At 33.0% G+C, this 23,201-nt stretch overlaps 1 protein-coding gene across 1 annotated transcript in view; it reads right to left on the reverse strand.

Moving 5' to 3' along the window:
• Positions 1–779: 779 nt before the first annotated feature.
• LOC138331997 (von Willebrand factor D and EGF domain-containing protein-like) overlaps positions 780–23,201 on the reverse strand; it is a 29,287-nt gene continuing 6,865 nt past the window's right edge. Inside the window, exons 7-23 of the mRNA XM_069279905.1 lie at positions 22,564–22,731; positions 21,296–21,316; positions 19,775–20,067; positions 19,454–19,540; positions 17,643–18,032; positions 16,973–17,064; positions 16,524–16,587; positions 14,658–14,843; positions 13,454–13,695; positions 12,547–12,799; positions 12,030–12,164; positions 10,985–11,156; positions 10,303–10,490; positions 9,354–9,599; positions 8,965–9,085; positions 7,317–7,455; positions 780–6,300 (exon numbers count right to left, since the gene is read on the reverse strand). Coding sequence (XP_069136006.1) covers positions 6,252–6,300; positions 7,317–7,455; positions 8,965–9,085; positions 9,354–9,599; positions 10,303–10,490; positions 10,985–11,156; positions 12,030–12,164; positions 12,547–12,799; positions 13,454–13,695; positions 14,658–14,843; positions 16,524–16,587; positions 16,973–17,064; positions 17,643–18,032; positions 19,454–19,540; positions 19,775–20,067; positions 21,296–21,316; positions 22,564–22,731 — 2,846 coding nt within the window. The 3' untranslated portion in view covers positions 780–6,251. The remainder of the gene's footprint in view (positions 6,301–7,316; positions 7,456–8,964; positions 9,086–9,353; positions 9,600–10,302; positions 10,491–10,984; positions 11,157–12,029; positions 12,165–12,546; positions 12,800–13,453; positions 13,696–14,657; positions 14,844–16,523; positions 16,588–16,972; positions 17,065–17,642; positions 18,033–19,453; positions 19,541–19,774; positions 20,068–21,295; positions 21,317–22,563; positions 22,732–23,201) is intronic.

The following is a 23,201-nucleotide window of genomic DNA, read 5'->3' on the forward strand; positions in this document are numbered from 1 at the left end:
ACCATCGATAATTTGTTAAGACAAGCTTATAAGAATACAATTATAGTACATGAACATGCATAGAGATCTATATGCTTTATATAAGACGGTATTTTTTTTTATATGAGTGTGATTTCATTCCGCGGTAAATACTGTATAAATTGTGCTTTATATAGCATATAATCCAATTTTGCTTGTAACGAGCATTTTCATTGGCTTAACAATTTACTCTATCAGCTCATAAAGGAATACATGGCGTCGTCATTTGTAACATCGCTTCTCCTGATTGGCTTAGAAAAAAGGCGTAATTATTTCATATAAAAAGGATGGGCTTCCCAATTATATTCTTAAAACATCATCAATAATGTTTTTTCAACATTGTAAAAAATGTTATAAAAACGTTTAGATCTAATATTACAGCCAATTTTATAGCACAACGTTTTCAAAATATTGCAGTCCAATGTTTTGAAACCATTGTATTAAAAAGTCATAATAAAATGGATATGAATGGTAAGAAACATAATAGCATCATGTTTTAAAAAATATTGTAGTTCAATGTTTTAATTAAAATTTCTAAAATGTTTCTATGGTATCTTGATTTTTGATATAGTCATGGAAAATGTAGGTATAATGTTTTTTATCATAATATTTAACTAAATGTTTCTAGAATGTTTATATTAAACATTTTTATAAAATTATATCAATTCGATAATATTGATTATTTTCGTGACATAGAAACATGTCATTAACATTAAGGAAACATTTAAAGGATATGTTCTCTGAGAATTTCAGTAAGATGAAGAACTGAATCAGTGAATTAAATAATAATGCTTTTATTGGAATGTTTTGCATTAAACACACTTATAATCGTATATACAAGTATATCCATTGAACATGTATTGAAACAGGGATAATATGAGATGTTACTGTGCAGTTCTAGTGTTGGGGAAATCTTTAGTCTATTTCAATAGTCAATACTCCTAATACTCAGGCGTTTATCTATGTGCTAACAGTAAAACTTAAAAAGAATGAATTTACATCATACGACTGATAATTAGAAAGTATGAAAACAAATAAAAGTTCATGCACTAACGGATTATCGGTGGATTTTACCAAAAAATTAAATCGTTACTAATATGCATGCAACGCAGAAATATGGTTTGGTCACATTTATTTACAAAAAGGTAATGCTGCGAATTTAGAAAACTGGCGTCCAATTTCATTATTAAACATTTATTATAAAATAGCTGCATACTGCATAAGACTAAAATCAGAAATGCCAAATAGTATTCACACAGATCAAAATGGGTACATAAAAATAGGTTTATAATTTACAATATAACACAAAATTCTATTCTGAAAAGTTTCATATCGACAGCAGTTTGATATTCATTGATTTTAAGAAAGCTTTTGATACTATATAATGGAAATTTATATATGCAAGTCTGGGAAGGTTTGGTATTGGTGAGTATTTTATTAATTGATTTAAAACATTTTATATGGACATTAAAGGTTTAGTAAAAAAATATATAATTGGGTAAAAGAGGGTATGAAATATCTCGTGGTAGAAATTTTAGCAACAAATTGAGAAATGATAAAGGTGTTAGAGGCTTTGATATAGATGGCAAAAATATTAAGATAGCACAATTAGCAGATGATGAACACTATATCTAAGTAGACATGACAAAAATATAAAGATGGCACAATTAGCAGATGATGAACACTATATCTAAGTAGACATGACAAAAATATAAAGATGGCACAATTAGCAGATGATGAACACTATATCTAAGTAGACATGACAAAAATATAAAGATGGCACAATTAGCAGATGATGAACGCTATATCTAAGTAGACATGACAAAAATATAAAGATGGCACAATTAGCAGATGATGAACACTATTTCTAAGTAGACATGACAAAAATATAAGATGGCACAATTAGCAGATGATGAACACAATATCTAAGTAGACATGACAAAAATATAAAGATGGCACAATTAGCAGATGATGAACACTATTTCTAAGTAGACATGACAAAAATATAAAGATGGCACAATTAGCAGATGATGAACACTATTTCTAAGTAGACATGACAAAAATATAAAGATGGCACAATTAGCAGATGATGAACACTATTTCTAAGTAGACATGACAAAAATATAAAGATGGCACAATTAGCAGATGATGAACACTATTTCTAAGTAGAAAAAGACATTAAACAAGCACTAACAATAAAGGAAAAATTTATAGAGTTTTCGGGGGTAAAACTAAATAAAAATAAAACAGGTTTTTTTGGTAAGGGAGAGATGAGGAACGAAATAAAAGTTATGATGGAATTAAGTTCAAAACAGAAATTAAGTCACTCAGAGTTTTCTTCGGAACCAATAAAAAGTATGTCGAATTTGAATTGGGAACATAGTAAGTATCAATTGATGAAATGTTTACGAACTGAAAAAAGAAAGAAAATTAACGTTAATTGGCAAAACCGTTGTGATACAAACGTTATTGATACCGAAAATAACGCATTTAGCAAACATTCAAGTAATCAATAAAAACAAAGTGAAATATTGAGCGGAGTAATTTTTCACTTTTTAAATGGCACAAAAGACAAGATTAAAAGAAAACTATGATAAGAAAGTATGAACAATGAGGTCAAGAGTTAAGGGATTTAGAATCTCACATAGACACCATCAACAGATGCTTCTGGAAAATAATTCCAGGAAAAGGAGTTTATATAAGCTCTAGGCTTGCTTTTCGATTCCGAAATGTGTTTATTTATTGTATTATATGTATCATTATATGAATAAAATACTGTTTAAACTAAAATAATTCCGAAAAATATACATGTTCATGAAAATTATCTAGAGGTTATAAAAATATTATTTTGCCGATATCAGAAATGAAATACTATCGGACAATAGACATATGCAATGTAAAGGCAAATATGTGATAAATTATTATTGGGATGAACAAAATATTATAAAAATAGCACATATAATAAACAATAATGATGAAAACATAGTATATAACAAGATAACAAACAAACAAAATTGGATAAGTAAAATCACAAAATTGAAAAAGCCATACCATATAGGTGGAAATTAGTATTAAAGATGGTAGAATAAAAAAACCATGGGTAAAAACAGAAGCATTCTTGTTATATGACCAATAAAAAACCAAACGTATTTGGCGTTATATAAACAAAATAACAAAAGTTTGTATAGGAAGGCATTAAACCCACACATAAATTCGGTTATTGGCGAAAGCAATTCGATGTAAAGGGATTTAAAGTTTGGTGAAGTGCCATGAAGTCAGTGTGATCTTACGTAAATAATGAATGTATTATAACAAAACATATAATAAAAATAATGAATAAAAGAAAGCACTAAAGAAACTATAAAATGCACAAAGATGAAAAGAAAAAAACCTTCAGCAAATTGAAAATATGCGGCCATGTAAGTAAAACATGAAATGCATAGGAAGGGAATGTAAGAAAGAGTTGAACATATATATATATGGAAAGGATTCCGTTTTTTCTTTATCTAAAATTCCTCCATTTTCATCCATTATGTGGAGTGGCATCAAACAGCTGAGCTGTCCCTCACTGGGACCGGGGCTGACTGGGAACGGCGCTGGTGGGGCCCGTAAAGATAGATAACTCGTCTATACTTAGAACAAACTATATGTGCTGTATACATATATTATATCCATGTGCTAAAATAGATCTAGGTAAACCTGATATTTAAAATAATAATTTAGTGTATATTAATATATACGTATTTCATATTATGTAGCTTTATCTAAATGTTACCGATAGTTGTTTCTATTCTCTTGCATTTTCATCCACGATCCCGCTGACTGATATACCAAGGTATGTTTTCAAATGAACTAGCAATTGACTCCATCATTTTGTGTTCTTGTTGTTTTTAACGCTAAAAAGAAAAGGGAAAATGTTTTTTTTTTAAACTGTGGCAAAACTGTTTTAAAATAAAGAAATCGTTTTAAACTTATGAAAATATTTTAAACACTTTAAAAAAATGCTGACAAAGTCTCAGCTCTAACATTTCATTTTTTTTATTTAATTCTGATATGGTATATCGCATTTGTAATGTTCAAGTACTCTAAAATAATATTTCTTTTTTCAAAGCTTGTGTCAATTAACTGTAAACATATGCCCGTGACTTGAATAGATCGCAACTGACACGCTTTACAAATACATATATCTAACGCCACTTTAAAATGAAAATACTCTTCTTTCTTAGCACAACCAAAGAGCAATTGTAACAACAGTTTCAAGAAAAAAAATCTAAATCAGAATGATATAAACACTATCTCTGTTTAATTAGTATTAAAAAAACGAAGTCAATTAAGTGTTTGCCAATCGATTTACCGGTAATATTTCTAAATCTCTGTTTAAACTACTTCTATTTCATGACGATGAGGATGATTACTTCTGAAGAGAAGTGTCATCAGCAAATAAACGTGTTGTTGATTCAAGTTCATTAGCTATATCATTTGTAAAAATAAAGAAAGTATGGATTATGACGGGAATCTTGCATTTGTTATGTGTTGAAATCTTATATTAGGCATATCAAGATACATTTTCTTGTGTAATTATATATATTTTTTTAATTAATTCACATGTTTTGTTTGGAAAATAGCGGGTCTTTTATACATTTGTTTTTTTATAAGTATGTCAGTATTAATTAATGCAAATAATATCAATACTATATATTTTCACATTTCCTGATTCAAATTATCCCTCACTGGGACAGTCTCAATACATGGGCCGTTTAAGAATAATTGCGAACCTTTCAAATGCGTTTATGATAGATTTAGTCTTGGTATCAGAAACATATATATAATGATATATTTACGTTTCTGTTGGTATACAGGGTATTTTTTACCCTTGGAAGCCACAGCTAGTGTCTAAACTTCATTATGTTCCGTTTATCATATACCGCAGCATATATATATATATATAACTACAAGTACACAATTATTAATGTAGATGGCTGATTGCGTGATTACGATGACTGCGACATTAAAATTATAGTTTGAAATATAAGCATTTAAGCATTGGGAATAATGTATAAATAATGCATATGGTTTCAATTACTTTAATGCATAAGAGTGAATACTACCAAGAACTGAGCTAAACTGTATGTCTGAGATATATATGAACGATCAAAGGGAGGCAAATGCTATCAAAAAATCAAGAATAAATAAAAATTAAAAATTGTAATAAAAATATATCAAAATTCTCAGTTATTTTGGTTTATAATTAGGTAAACCACCTAGCATGGCATATATCTCAGGCAAATATTGCTACAAGGTTAAGACATGATATTGAGGAAAATTGTTTTAAGCGAAATACAGCACCACGGTCCTAGCCAGCACCGGGCCCAGTCAGCCCCGGTCCTGGTGAGGGCCAGCTCAGCTGTTTGACACTGTTGATTATGTGTGCGGTGTTCGATTGTAATATGCAAAATGGTGTGAAAATAATAGAATGTTAGTTAATGAATGTAATGATTAAATAAATAGAGTAAGCTTTTTTTGAAATAATCGTTTGATTTCATGCAATGAAGTAGAACTTTGAATTTTTCTCCCTTCTATCCTCTTTACTGTTACACTATGAAATTCAATCTGTAATCTCAATCCTCTCGCAGACTATTTACAAACTTGTTCTCTGCATTTTAACTTTCTCCCTTTCTCTCCTGCTCTGTCTAAATGGTACTTACAAAAATATCACTACCTCTCATTGATATCTATATAATTTCGTTTTGTAGATATATATATATATCTGAAAATGATCCATGTCGCAGTCAAAACTAAGCTGATATTAAATTGTTTCTGTGTGCTTAAACTGTATATAGTGTATGTATACTGTAATACAATGTACTTTTTAACATTTGATATCAGGAACAGTGTTCCTTTAATAGTAAGATCTATAAGATAAACTATATATACACTCATTACAGACACAAAATACAAAACGTTTGTAATCATTTACATAAAATCAAATTATGTCTCAATCATGCAATTCAAAATCGAGAAAATCTCTTCTGGCGATGACATATCATAGCCATTGGCGAGCAACATGACCATGTGATGCTGCTTCTCCAAATCCTGGTGACACGTACTTTATTTTTTAGTTATAAACATAAGCAGCATTATGAATCTCAGCCATTGAACCACAGTCACCAGACCTTTACTGAATCGAAATTCCTAGACTAGTAGCTTAAGCTTATTCTTTCGGATCGACTTATTCAACAATTCATTTTGACGTTCTTCACAGGCTCTTGAGAAATCCGTTTCCTGTAAAAAACAATAATTCTTTGAAATTTTGTCCGTAAGGAAAATAACAATACATGTTGATTCAATACATATATTCAATTACTGTAAAGTTATACAATTAGTGGAAAGTTACGTTTAATTATTGATTTATTAGATTATTAGATATGATATTTCTACCATAACAATAGTAGTTAAAGTATGTAATTGCAATATGCCTGTCTTTTTTCTGTTTTAATTACTTACTACAGTATGCGCAATGGTAATACGATAGTGTTTAGTGTGTTCCGCCATTTTGTTTATACAGAGGTCATTGTTGAATTTACGCAATACGAGTTTAAGAATATGTTGCAGATATAATTGATGATAATTATATAGTATTGAAGGTATTTTCAACTGATGTTACTTATTCTTATTAACAGAATGAGAATGATGCCAAACTTCTTGGATTTAACGTTGGCGTTGACTTGCCATATCGACAAGATCTACACTACTATTTCCACTAGGTCTCGTGCAAGGCGTAGTTAGACACCATCGTTCGGTGCATGTAGCCATCATAATATAATATTCATGTTTAAGTATATATATATATATATATACCCTTTGACTGTTGTTAATGTTCTAAAAGATGCTAGAACTACCTCCCTGTTTTCAGTGTCGAACGAAAAAATATATAAACAATGAGTCAAACACTCTCTTGATTCTTCATCAAATATTACAACGTACATATTAGGTTTATATTTTCGTTTTTCAATCATTTTTGTTAATATCTTGGAGAAATAAGCAAAAGAGTTTTGGGTAGTAACTCGCATCAAGTATGTAAGTGTCATAATTGTAGGATAAATACGAGTACTTTCCGAGAAATAACAATCTTTATACAAGCTATGTTATATAATTAATACTTGCGCTGATTTTCGGTCTGTGACACAATCCGCAATGTCTTATAACTCCACAAGTTCGAACCTACCTGCTCGCTACTCGTATATCGAAGCGATACCGGAAACGGATCAAAACATCGCCACCGTACACGGTGCATTTACCTTTTTATTTTGTTTTTGCAAAAGTAACACAGGACACAGACAAGGAGACAAGCGGAGAGAGATCCAGTGACCGCTGATATAACAATGATGATGACGTCATCTGAAGTGTCTGCAGTTTCTCTATCACTCACAACACAATCTGTATACCAGGAACATAACAGAAAAGTCATATCAAACATTTCAAAAATACATAAACATCTTTAAAAAAAATGTGTAGATTTCAGATTTTCTATCAATTCAAAAAAAAATCGTCGATTTGCAGGTAGAACAATTAAGGACTGTTAAGGAATATATAGAGGTTAAACAACGAGTGATTGTTGGATAAGGAATTAATAACACACGAGTCATTTTTTAAAAGTTAAAAAAGACACGAGCTTTAGCGAGTGAGTTTTGTAAATTTTAAATAATAACTTTCGAGTGTGTAATAAATTCTATATCCAATAACCCCGAGTGTCCTCGTACCGTAAGATATACCACTAAACAAAAGACAGTTATGAATTTTGCGTCGATAGTTTACGTTACGAATGGGAAAACAGGAAAGACGTTGACGCCGTCACGCATTTGGTTTCAACAGCGGTTTGTTCTGCAAGCAATACAGCAACATGACATAATTCGATAATTGATGACGTCAACAATTTATGACGTGGTAATGAGAAAAAAGAATTCGGGTCAAAGTTTAAAATTTCAACCAATTAAAAGATTGGAAGGTGTTATTCCACTAGAGGAATATCGATATATTTATCCAACACTCAGAATATTTATACAATGACCTGGGAGTAGAATAGCACGACGTATTGTGGTAGAAACGTGTAAATCATATAAAATGATATAAAAATGAATATCAATTACATATACTGTAAAGACAATTGGAAACATATTTCAACATTTAGTATCGCGACGTAGTATTCAAGAAACGACATATACGTACATAGAACACAGCAATTAAAGTTATTGTAGAAATCAAATTTAAGGATTGATTGTTAATTTTGTTGCTTGCATTTACTGATGAAGAAATTTTACCTCGTGCAACTGAATTGAACTGCGAAGTTCGTGGCATATCAAATTATTAAACTCGTTTTCATATTACATAGTCACTCATGTAAGATTCTCTATTTATCAAACTTTTCTGTCTTTGTTTCTGAACGTGCAACGATACAAGAAAATCGTTCAAAGCTGAAGCGGCGTAAAACTACATCACAATGTAAACAATGTCAAAATGTATTCTCACGCCGGTCAGTGACCAAGCATCTTTAATGGGAAATGAAGGAATGGAGTTTACTAGTTTCATTGAGGCGGAGCGAAGTGAATTTATGATTTGATTTCATTAACGTACGGAATTATTCCGTATTTTCATAGCACAGAGTTATCTCCACTTGTGGATAGGTATTGATCATGACGTCACGTGTTGTGTGCGTAATACTTTAAAAATACTTTTCAGAGAAAACAACGCGAGACTCGCTTACAAAATTATGACGTCATAATGGATACCTACACGCAATGGATGAGACTCTGTCAAATGCAAAGAAGGAATAATGATTATATTAGATATTTGTAACAGCCATAATACAGCAGTCCATATATCGACATACACCATCATATTTTACATTAGAGAAAAGAGGGCTTTATTTCCAATTTATTATGCACTAACCTTCGATTGAGGAATTTGACCATGTGTAGAGATTATCGTCTGGTCTACATTCTAGACATATCGCATTCTCCTTGTAAGATCCTTCTGGGTAGCAGGTTCCGTTAATGTAACAAAATCCGTCCTATAGATTAAAAATATATTTGAGCCAAAAATCACTATCCATGATTAAACAAAGAGGAACTCAACCTTTCATATAGAAATTAATGTATTTCAGATTGCTTGCAGAGCATTGAAATTCTTATTTTTTTTTAGCAAAAAAGAATTTACCAACTCTTTACTACAGTTTATATTAGATATTTTCATTCTGACAAAAACATTGTCTATCCAAAGCAAGGCATTAGTACGTGTACTGTTGTCTTTTTCAGTGCATACTTTATAACGATACAAACCTTTATGTGAAATGTAATTTTTCCAGAATTATTAACGTAATCCTGACAAACTGTATCAATCACGACGAAATTGATTGGGTCGCTAAATCCAAATCCGTCCAAAGCCACAGACACGTTGTATTCGATCCCAAGTCGATCGGATGGAGTGTCTATTACAGGTAGTTCACATATAATGGCAAACAGCGTATTGAGATCCGCTATTACATTCAATTCGTCCATTGTGTGGCCTATCTCCTCAACTAACGTCTGAAAATAAAATAAAATGAAACCGATATGTGATAATGAATAGCAACGCAACAGACCATATCACCAAAACTGTATTACCCTTATTGTCAAGCAGAAATAAAATGAATCCAAGAAGTTTTATCAGGAGACACTTGTAAATATGTAACTTCTTTTCAATATACTGTAAACCAACTGTCTTTAGCGTGCAATTGTTTCCCAATTATAATAATACAAAATGGTATTTTCCACAAGTATTTTGGAAGGTATTGATATTAAATATGAACATATTATGTAAGTAACGATGAAAGAATATACGATTTTCCTAAACCCATTCATACTTGAAGAATTTGAAAATTTAAATGTAGAATATATAAGGATATACCGGCATTGTCAAACCAAATGCAATTTTAATACCTATGGAAAACGCTCTTCTAACTCTTTCTGGTATTACTTCTATAGGGCATACAGCGTGTGATGTTTCTCATTTGTCAGGCATAAGTCCATTCATTTTATAACTGCAAATGGCGACTATATTTGGGATGTAATCTTTTGTATTTTTCCTCATAGTATCACTCCTGTAAACACATACTACGCATGAGGTGTCGGTCTTAATATTGACCTTAGTTGTCAGTAGAAGGTCAAGCAATATGAAAGAATCAATTAACTTTATCTTCAAAATCAATAATTTATATCTAAATTGTAATAATGCTTGCGTGCTACTCACTGCTTGACCGCTGAATCGACATGTGATGTTAATATCCGACGGAAATTCCAGTCCCTCTACCACTATGTAACTACAACCCTCGTCAATATCACACAGTCCGTCATTCTCGAGGCCAAGAATCTGTAGAGGTTTGCTGAGGTCAAAGGAACAGTCGTCGGAGGCAAATCCGTTTTGACACACACATTTACCTTTTTGAATATAAAATGCTCAGATCAAGGTGTCTATTCATTCACGATATACTTTTTTATTTCTTACTTATTTTCTAACCTATTCAAAAACACATGAATCGCATGATTCACTATTAATACGACATGTTTATCTTATTGCCCAGCTAGATTATGTTTCAACACACAAATTGTGCTTTCTTTTCTGTTGATAGATTTAACTATACATTAAATCAAATCGCTTTAATATATTCGTATGATTAAGGAGTTTTCATCCTCGATATCCCATGGGGTGCTAGCACTGTCGTTCTATAGCCTGCCCTGGGCAATGTCATAGCAATGAGGGCTCTATATTAATTTTGTCATGAAAAATGGCCATAGCCAATTTCCTGATTTTGCAGCGTTTATATTTCATTGCCAGATCATCGGATTGTCTTTTCGTTCTAAAATTTAGGTATTGGTTACTGAAAAAGCATAGGTCAATAAATTTGAGTCACCTCTTCAGGAATATTTCTTACCGTTTGAACAAGATCCACGTTCTGAGCAGTTTAATGGACAGGTATTATTCCTTATAATGTTACTGATCTCTGGGTTCTCTTTCTGTAAAGTTGTATTCTTTTCTAACGTCTCTAGACACAAGCTTTCACTTCTATCGATAGCATACTTTGTCCAATTGCCATCTCCAGTAAGCTTTTCAAATAAGACAGTTAATTGTTCATTTTAAATTATAATCCATTTTGAAATATGCATCTAAAATATACAGATTATCACTGATTTATGAAATGATTGTCATAGTGTTGTTTACTCCAAGCCATCCATGAGTTACTATCACTGACGTTACATCCACTCATAAACTATGTCATAACAAATATGAAGGCTCTGTGAGCACAATATATGAGACGGATGTGCCGGTACACGCGTAGCTTTGACGTTGGGCGTCGCGCTCTCTGTTATCTTTAAAAAGGTATCTGTTAGCCTGTGATTGGTCAGTATTTTATTTCTTCTGAAATGCCTTCGGGTTTAGCATGACATAGTACAAGGGTAGATATTAAGACAGCGATATTAATCCATATAATATCGAAGATGACTATTATCTAACCAAAGTATTAGCAAAGACTGATATTATACACATACATAACAGGAGGTATTTCTCTTTGTAAACAGAGCATGATATCAAGTTTTTCGTTACAAATCCAAGGAGTTCTTACGGAGCCTGTAACGGAAACCTAAATATTATTGTTTTATTCAGTGTTCCTAATTTGTCAATTTTCACGTCGCAGTAGTCAATTTTGACATCAAAGTATACTTATCCAGGCACTAAGGTTAACAGTCTGTGGCATTAGAATGGTAATTTTATGTTACAAGGCCTCGGCCACTGACTAAGCCCAATACCAAAAATAACCCCTAAAGCCCCTTACACTTCACAGTTATATTTTTCCCAATGATCTATTTATTAAGCAATAACCTATAATCTAACATTGGATTAAAAGACTTAATCAGTACTATGAACAAAACTCAATATTCATGTTTTAATTGCCCCGATTTTGAGACCATTGTCCTCACCATGAGATCCGCAGCACAGTTATCAATCTCATCACTGGAGGAGTTGACCCCGATCTGAGAACAGGCTTCGTTCGTCACGGTATTCAGGGCTTCCGTACATAGCTGGATAGCTTCAGATTCATTAATTACTGTTGACTGTGAACCAAGACAAATGCGGGTTTTTTTTTATTCAAAGTGATTATAGAAAAATGAAAGTCCATTAAACCAATTCCACTATTTCGAATCCTACATGCTCTCTATATCAATTCTAAATCAATGCGTATAAAATTATTAAGAGGATTTAGTCGGGATATCTTACTTATCCTGCTTTTAACAAGAATCATTTATACAACTGCGAAGGAGAGGATTCAATAAATGATGAAATGTTCAAAGATTTTAAAGTTTTTAATCACTTTTAACACCATTATTAATCATGCGCAAACCAAAATGCTCTACTCGGTTAGAAATATTTAGGACGGTTCTATTAGAACAGTGCGAACAGTGCGAATAAAACTCTCCTCTTTTACAATGGACTTACTCTTTTTATGATGTCATGATGTTGGTAATTGTTCATAATTTCAACTTGTCGCTTTTTTCTCAACGATATTTCTTTAATGGCGGTACATATCACTTCCTTTCCGGGGTTTGAACATATACCGTACTGTCTTGCTGAACATTGTGGTGTTTCATGAATACCATTGGTACAGGAGCATGTCTCGTGTGACCGAGGATAGGAAGGTAGTAAGTCGGTATCGATGTTAGTGTTAAGTAGATTCTCGGCAGTGTTGAGTCTGGAAACATTTAACGGGGTAAGTAACAAACTTTACCCTACAAGACTTTCTATACAGGTTATCACGGTTTAAAGGCCCACTACTTTTCCTAATTGGTTTTTAATATTTCACGTTGTAACGAACACTAGATTGATAGTTTTGTATAGTCGCAAAGGTTATTAGCTTACCGGTAATGCTACACTTATTCACCTCATGCACAAATTGAATTACAATAAAATCAAACGTTAATTTTCATAACGCAGGTCGTCCTCTGTTCCCCACCGTCATTCTAACTACTGCACGTTAGTTGAATCGACTATCACAGCCCCAGGCGAAAAAAACCAGCAAAATGTATCCTCTATATTAATATAGATACCGAAGGAAATCTAACATTTGTTTGGTATTGTAACCTCAGGTCATCCATATATTTATATTCTTATTATTGTTTTTAAGAAAAGATTTATTTTTGTTTTGGTAAAATAGTGGTTCTTTAATGCATTTAAATATTAAACTATCTATGTATCTTTTTTATAAACAAAATTGCCTGGTTTGGTTAATGCTTGTGATTTTAAAACTAAAAATCGTCGTGTAAATTAAGATCAACTGATTCAATTTTAACAAATCTCACTGATGGTTAAATATTTATTTGTTTTAAGTGAAACGGTATGCACTTGCCTATATGACTGTGTGAAACTGTTCGGATGATAAGAATATGGCCTTTGATTAGGGATCGGTTTCTCTAGACAAGGTAAGCTACCGCCTTTGCTGACACAATCGTTGTTCATATCTCCATCAAAGTCCCCACAGAGACCGGATATTCTCCCCCTGTATTCATGGACTGTGGGTGTTATGTCGACATCCAGAAGGCCATTGGACCGGAGCCACACTCTAACAACGGCGCCAGTCGGCAAATATATCTGTTACGGTAAAAATCGGCTTCATATTAATCAGGGCCTGCCACCATAATACAGATTAATCACTCAAGTATATGATTTTACATAGGCTTGAGTAAAACATTTGTTTGAGAAAGTTTTATGGTGCCGGTGTAAAGTTGAAAATGGACCCCCGTTGAAAACTGACCTTAGGTCATTTTTTGAGGTCAATTTTCAACGGAGGTCCATTTTCAACGTTATACCGGGAACAGGTGACATATTTGACAATGTTTGCTTTATTTGAGAGACTCCAGGTTTGTTTGTGCTCTTGCTCATTGACTAGCTGTTGTTTATTTGTGTCTAATTGCCTTTAGATGTACATGTATGTTTTATACTTGAAAGAAAGTTTAGAAAGACAGCAAAACACTTATTGATTGGTTCAAATCCAACGACATGAAGGCAAACCCGGAAAAGTGTCAGACAATTTGTGTTAGTAACAAGACAAGCAGAGCTTTCAAATCTTTGAATGTTGTAGGTATGGAAATTTTATGTGAAAACAGTGTAAAGCTGCTGGGTGTTGATATTGACTCTCTTTTAAACTTTGATTTACATATTATACGCTTATGCAGAAATGCATCTCACAACTTGCAGTTTTAAAGAGACTGGGGAATAATTTTACTAAGAAGGTAAAATTACCATTTTTAAGTCTTTTATATTGTTAAATGTTAACTACTGTACACTAGCCTGGAATTTTTGTAATATTGCTAACATCAGGAAAATGGAAAAGATGACTATCATTAATTATTGCATTTAAAAGTTGAAGTACGCTGTTTTTAAAGTTTTTATCATTGAAATAATAATTGTTTAATCATTATAAGAAATAATTAAGAACAAATTGTCAATTTTGTTTTTCTAATGAGTGTTCTTTGACGTTATAGTTTTTGCTTTTGAAAAACGACATTCTGAAAACTATTGAATTAAAACTTCGTTGTTGTTTTCCAACTTACTTCATAATCCTTGGTGGTTCGTTTGATCACTCTCAGGACACCATCAAGACATGACTTATAGTTGAGGTAATTGGGTCTATTACACAGATAAATCTGGAATACATCTTTCCCAGCAGCCACCAGTACGCCGCATGCGCAATATGGGGATCGACTGTTACGATTACAGGATGTGATCTCCACTTGTATCTATAAAACACACTTCAGTACCAGAAAAGTTCATCTGCAAAATATATTTCGGTACAAAAATGTGTATCTACAAAACATACTTCAGTACCGGATACGTGTATTTGCAAAATATACTTCAGTACCAGAAATGTGTATCTGCAAAATATTCCAAGATCACCAGAAACGGTTCTTCAGTACCAGAAACGTGTATCTAAAAAAATACTTCAGTACCAGAAACGTGTATCTTAAAAATATACTTCAGTACCAGAAACTTGTATCTAAAAATATACTTCAGTACCAGAAATGTGTATCTGCAAAATATTCCAAGATCACCAGAAACGGTTCTTCAGTACCAGAAACGTGTATCTAAAAAAATACTTCAGTACCAGAAACGTGTATCTTAAAAATATACTTCAGTACCAGAAACTTGTATCTAAAAATATACTTCGGTACCAGAAACATTATCTACAAAGTATACGACAGTGTTAGGAAAACTCTGTCAAGTGTGTGTCTGCCAGGGGGAGGTAATCAATATTGAATATTTTGGTCAATTTTTGGTGCGGAATTCAACATAAGATGGCATTCCCATCATAAAAGTTTAGCAAGATGGTAGATCTTAATTTTGCGAGATGCCATTCTTCAAAATTGGTGACAGGTGACCAGACTCGAAAACTCCATTTAACCTGGACAGTGGCAAACGTTAATATATCGTATATAGCGAAATCATTTACTTCTGCGGTCTCTAGAGGATGACAACCGGATATGACGTTTTCGTCATTCAGCTTCCCTGGACACCATTTGACTGAACCCAATCTGCATGTTTTTGACTGGAAATCGAGTGTTGAAGGTATTTTGCTTGTATTTTATACATATTTGGTAGTTATTTTCAGTACGGAGGCCTTTCTGTCTTGATAACGACACTGTAAATTGGAGGATTTTGTTAAAAAAAATCACATTACACATGTGTTATTAATATAGCTTAGCACACGAACCAATATATCTTAGAGAGTGATTATACAGACCTTATGGACATGTAGCTTTCCAAAAATGGTAAATTTGAAAAATATGTAAAATGCTATAGGGACCGCAGAATCAAACCAAAAATAGATTCCTGGAAATCCCCTTTTGGGCACAAGATTTCATAGAGAGGTGAATGTTTTGGAGCCTGCTGATTGGGTATTCAGGGCGCATCAGTTTCAAATGTTTAATGTGTGGGTTGTCAAAATTCTGTCAAGTGTGTGTCTGCCAGGGGGAGGTAATCAATATTGAATATTTTGGTCAATTTTTGGTGCGGAATTCAACATAAGATGGCACCCCCACATAAAAGTTTAGCAAGATGGTAGATCTTAATTTCGTTTTATTCCAAGGTATGCGAGATGCCATTCTTCAAAATTAGTGACAGGTGACCAGACTTGAAAACTCCATTTAACCTGGACAGTGGCAAACGTTAATACATCGTATATAGCGAAATCATTTGGTTCTGCGGTCTCTTAAAGCACGAAATAGACTCAGGTGTAGACTATATTTACTGTAAACGAGATGGCTGTACATATGTATGTGATTAAACATGAGATGTCCGACTTTAGGAATAACCCCATTTTACTTGGCTGACACTTCTAAAGGTAAAACTAAATATCTAAACCCGGGTTATGTTTAGTCCTCGTTTTATACGTTAGTGGTCATTAACATAACAAAAATTACCTGGATTGGAGGGTCTTCACTTTTGAAAAGCAGAAATGAGCCCGGATATTGCAGTTCGTATTTCCTACAAAAGACAAAAAGGCATGGATTGTGTCCATATTTCTGATATATACCAATAATACGTACATAACACTTGACATAATTTTTGATGATAGAGTATTATGGATCAATCGTTTAAAAACAACACACACGCTCAGCGTCTTTGATTGTACTTTTCATATGAAATCAATATATCGATAAAATAAAGAATCCAAATGAAATACATATGTACATCTTGTATTTTTCCTTGTGAATGTCAACATATTAACAAAACAAATCATTGTCAGCAACCATCTTGATCTATGGAAATCTTGTCGTAATGATCGGACGATGTATAAATACTAAAAAACATAAAAAATAAAACAATTAAATGGTAAGGATTACAATATTGCCTTGATGATAATACTCACAATCCATCAAACGACATCATGTGTGGATCACAGAACACACGACAGTGTTTTCCTTGCCAACTGCGATCGTCTGTTCCTTCCTCCACGATCACCTGGTATAAATCAAAACGATGACGTTATTGATGTTCAGTGTCCATAAGAAAGTTAAACAATATGTCTGTATAGAGATCGATCGATAGGGAACAGTCAGGTAGCCCAATCGTACTGCGGAGCATCCCACTAGTGTTGGGAGGTCCAGGGTTTGAATCCCGTGCTGGCCGCTACATTTTCTCCTCGTCTTTACAAACTCGGCGTCCAACTTTAACTCACGGTGGTATAAGGGTCTCGTATGTCTTCAAGAGAGAAATCTTTGAAAAAAGGTATGAGTGTAGCGGGATTGAACTGGATCGATCATTGGTGACCACGCATACATAGCTCAATCGGTAGAGCATCCGGCTAGTGCAGGGAGGAACCGGGATTGAATCCCGGTCTGGCCGCTACAATATCTACACTCCTGTTGCACGTTGTTTTCTAGAGACCAAAACGTACCAATTACCTTTCGGTGATATGACGTCATATTTTGACGTGATTCTTATGACGTCACAATCACCTGAATGACGTTTTGGTACGTGTATCTAGAAACCGCCGTAATCATTAAAGTTCAATTTAAGATGAGCGAATGATAACGAACCTGAACAGAATCCGATTTTGAGTTTTCCCAGAACTTGTGATGTGAAGTAGATGTTTCCAACTGGAATGAAAACTGTCGAGTTATCAGCCAAAAGTAACCCCTGAAGCTTTCAACAGAAGCCAGTTCAAAAGAGTATATCTGTGGTTTCCAGGTATCACTGTTAACTGCTGCCGTCTCACCCCGCACTTCTATATCACACTGTCCTCGGTGTTGGATCGTATTACTGTAGCATGTGTTCTCTCTTGACGTTTTCCTAATATGCAAATTGAGTTTGCAGTCACCGCTGTTCTGAAACCAGGATGAAGTACGCATGCATCCGAAAGGAACAGTCTGCTGGAAGTACACTGTCGCACTTCTACCACGTTCAATCGGCACAGACTCATTTAGCATCTGTAAATATAGCACCACATGGAAGATTCTTTTATATGTGAATATGGTATGAATATTCTACCCGATGGTCACAAAAGCCTCAAGTTTTACAACACATTGTGACCCTCGGATATAATATAGATATCATACCCACAGCAAAAAGTATATTTTCTCATACAAATGTACCTCGACATTTTATTGCAATTTTACAACCATGATATCCCGCCATTTTGAAATTCTCAATTCTCCATGCATGAAAATTGGGTGTTATTCTTAGAGTCCCAATATCCGTATCTGTCTTATTTTTTCATGATTTAGAAAAATTTTGAAAAAATCATGTTGTAAATCATGCAGGACTAAATCGAATTCAAGATGAGCGATAATGATTTGAAAACTTTTGATAAAAAAAATAAAATACATATCGAACATCGTTAGGTGGGTCCCATTTAGGCAAACAAGCCGAAGTAAGCCGACATTAACTTCGTTGCCGAAAACGCCATGTGACTATCGTAACTACCAGGGTGTCCCATAAATCAGGTTACACTTTCAAAATGTTATTACTTTTGACATACATGAGCAGCAAAAAAGATATTTTGGTATATGAAAACATACAATCAAACGTTATATTGTATGCATAATATAAAATAATAATTTGATTCTGCTGAAGACTACTGCGTCATAATGACGTCATACAATCAAACGTTTTATTGTATGCATAATATAAAATAATAATTTGATTCTGCTGAAGACTACTGCGTCATAATGACATCATCTATTTTAAGATATTGGCACGTCAAGAGGACATTCACAGGCACTGTGAAATGTGTTATACTTTGTAAAAACTGTGTTTTTGGTCATGTAATGCCTCGGTTACCAACAACTCAAATCTTTTCTCTGTGAGTATTACCAGAAGTACAGAAAGTAATCACAGACACCAGAAAACATTGCCCAATGCCTTTATTAGGCATTATAAAATAAGAACAAATATTTAATGCTACTGTTCAATGTTTGCTCAAATATCAAGGATAACGTCGTTTTTAGCGCATTTTTCAAAAATGTGTCTTTTATGAAAATCGTTGCTAAGATTACCTTGATTTATCTATTCAGCTGTTTGTTAATCAAAATATGAAATGTATGATTGCAGACTTTTAAGAGATGAAATCCTGGGGCTTTACGTGCTGTATTAAAGAAAATATTGAACTTTGAAAGTGTAACACAATTTATGGGACATCCTGTACGTAATATATGTTCGAACGCCGTGACGTTACGCGATTGTATTGCATGGGTAGATATACAATACGTGTGTTGCACTAAACCAACCAGTATAACACCATCAGGTATGAGAGAATAAATGCTAATTAACGAGGATTGATATCTACATTAAACATTTTTGTGTGAAATTATTTTGGACGATAAAACATTGTATCAGAAGATAACTGTACCTTCATTCCAGCATAAAATTCTTCGCTGATTACAAGAGATCCTGTTTGTCCGTTTGGAGATGATCTAACACCAACACTACACAAAATCTGGAAAAAAATATCAATCATTCATAACAACACCTTATATGTAATATTGTTAAAATGTAATACGCTCTAAATCAACATGCCGAAACGTAATTGTGCATTTTGTGAATACACATATTCTATTAAAATATGCATACAATATAGAAAATAAAAAAATGAAGATGATAAAAAATGTCACTTGTTGATCAATGAATCATTGATTCCTAATGATATTCAGTTACCAAACAAATTCCTTACATTTATTCCAGCCGTATAACCAAACTTAGACATGAGAGTTTCCTCCGTTACAAACGCTTCTATATTCCCATAAACCACAATGTCGTTTCCGAGATTTACATATCTGCCGTCGACGTAAAAGTAGACTACGTAGAAATAGTCATTGCTCGTGTCTCTTACGAAATCACAAATGAAACGAAAGAAAGGCTCTTCATTTGAGTTTGAATTAATTTCATTTTTCGAGATCAGGCCGCTGTTCCAACGTAATTCATACTTGATCTCGCCCATTGATGGTCGATAAGATGGAGGCGGATCTGAAATATTTGACACAAATGTATACTGTTAATCTACTTATGAGACCAAGTTATACTTATGAGACAAATATATACTGTAAATGTATTTATGAGACAAATGTATACATTCAATGTACTTATGAGACATATGTATACTGTAAATGTACTATGTAAACTGTGAATGTACTTATGAGACAATTATATACTGTATCTGTACTTATGAGACCAATGTATACTGTAAATGTATTCATGAGACAAATGTATACAGTAAATGTATTTATGAGACAACTATATACAGTAAATGTACTTATGAGACATATGTGTACTGTGAATGTACTTATGAGACAAATGCATACTGTAAATGTACTTATAAGACATATGTAAACTGTAAATGTACTTATGAGACAAAAGTATACTGTAAATGTACTTATAAGACCAATGTAGACTGTAAATTTATTTTTGTACTGTAAATGTACTTATGTGACATATGTAAACTGTAAATGTACTTATGAGACAGACAAATGTATACTGTAAATGTACTTATGAGACACATGTAAACTGTAAATGTAAAACATATACTGTAAATGTACTTATGAGACCAATGTATACTGTAAATGTATTTATGAGACATTTGTATACTGTAAATGTATTTACAGTCGACAAATTATACTGTAAATGTACTTATGAGACCAATGTATACTGTAAATGTACTTATGAAAAATGTATACTGTAAATGTGCTTCTTTTGGCTAAATGAAATCTTATAAAAAAAAATCAGTGCGAATATATTAGCACAATTATGAATTCGCGTTATCAGCATAATGAATATATAAACAATTTACATAAATAGAATCAGCATAATCATATTTTAGCCCAACCATTCTAGCGCGAAAAGCGCTAAAACAAGATCATCGCTGAAGTATGTAAGTCTACAGTAGTAATGTTTTTGTTAAGTTAAATATTATTTTAGGACATGTAAACTTAAAATCTCACATTCATGTCAACTTTAAATATTCTGAAATCAGACTTACAAAACGATAACGTAAGAATCCCAGTCCTACTGAAGCTTCCAACTTTTGAGAATTCAACATAGTAGTAACATAATTCTACGTAAATGCAGAGATTGATATAGTTCATATACTATCTAAATCTTTATAAAAATCTAAAAGACTGAACAAGTTAAATCATAGTTAATAATTCGTTCAGGAGAAGAACTGTCACATAGGCATCTATAATAAATGTGATCTTACCTGTGGAATCCGACGGGATGTCTGGAGAAAAAAAATGAAAATACAACATCAATCCAACATGGCATTAAACGAAATACTTACCCATATGAGTGATAAACCGATAAAACGCTCGTGATACAATGTTTTGTGAATACACTAAAACATATTCCATGTTAGGGCCTTGATAGTGTTATGGGAACATTTACTTATACCTGTATTTTGGATATTTCTGATAATTATGTTCTTATATTTCTTATGAAATATTTAAAAAGAAATATTGACAAATTCCACGACATTGTTAAGTATTTTGATTGATACCGTTGAAATTCCAAATCGTTGATCAATACGATTAAGCAGGTATAACATGTATACTGTACCATACCCGAGCCAAAGTCTCGTACGTTAACCAAATGCAATACATAACCATTGAATCAGGAGTTGGTGAAATTAAACACAATCACTGTAAGAGCGATTTGAGTAGTTCTAAATAAAATGTCTTTACTACATTAGTAGGGGCCAGGGTTCGGCATAAAAGACGTCCGACCACAATGTTTAATGGCGGACAGTAAGCACATTTCACATACATTTCACTGCAGTGGGCTTTTCTGCCATATCACAGTAAAACCAACTAATCTAATTTCCATTAGAACTAGCTTGTATCCGATATATATGCGAATTTTAATGTACTCTTAGACTGAATTATCCCTTTAAACATATTACACTTTTTACAAAATTATTTGAATAGAATACTTATCGATCATGGACCTTTGTCAGTCTAATGATACCGCCCTTGTAGAATCAAATATGAATAATGCGGTCAAGTTACATAACACCGTGATAACCATACCTGAGTTCCTTTCATTTGGTATCAGATAATAATTTGCTTACAAATCTTTTGACCTGGGTGCCATTTACAAGAAAAACGATGTCCTTGTGACATTACTCCGAGAAACTTTACTCTAGAGCTATGTCCCACATCAACCTAACTGTGGCAATAATTATACAGACACTATGTTCTAAAACTGGAAATATGCAAAATAATGAAATCCGTGTTACCATTTATCACAAAACATTGTAGAATCGTTTGTGTCATCGTGGTCCTCAATGGAACTCAACAGTTGGGCATAAATGTGAATTCATGAAATAATGATCCAATTGTGACGTAACAATAGTAATATTGAATTTATATTTCAAAAACTGGAAACGCCTATTCGATAGGAAATATATGAACTACCCCGTGACGATATATTGGCAATTGCGAACAATGAAAAATGCTTATCTATTCTTACCGAAACAATATGCACTATTATCTGGCGGTGTGGTGAGTTCGTACATCATGTGAGTCGTGCAGTTTTCTATGTATACAGACTGGGTACTTGCACATGTGTCACCTGAAGTGCGGTCGGTAATACACAACTGCCTGGCATGCTTGCTTCCATCAGCGACCGGGAACGTGCCTATAAGCATGGATTAAATAGTCATCTTAATTGTATTTGATGATATGATGTCGTTCGACACAAAAACTAGTTTAAGTAAAATGTAGCTAAACTACATATATATGTAGCCAGTATTTTTACAAGTACTTTTATTACATAAATGGTATCGATCTACTACGAACTAGTAGATTCAATGTAAACATTAACTCCTTTTGGAGTAATCTTTACTGTGGTTATAACAACGGATAATGTTAATATTATTTTGAATAATTATTATATACATGAAAAGACAAGGCTAATCTCAAAAAACTATATTGACCAGAAGGCACTAGTACTTCTTCCGTGTGAGAAAGTGAGTGAGAAAGAGATGTGTTTTGTACCTGTCTCTGTACTATTACATATGTGGAAAAAGCAAATAAAAATGTTTTCAAATGTTTAAAAAATGCGTAAAGCTTCATATTCTTTATGAAATGATGTCTAATTCTAATCTA

This window comes from Argopecten irradians, chromosome 9, assembly GCF_041381155.1.
Source record: "Argopecten irradians isolate NY chromosome 9, Ai_NY, whole genome shotgun sequence".
NCBI lineage: Eukaryota > Metazoa > Mollusca > Bivalvia > Pectinida > Pectinidae > Argopecten > Argopecten irradians.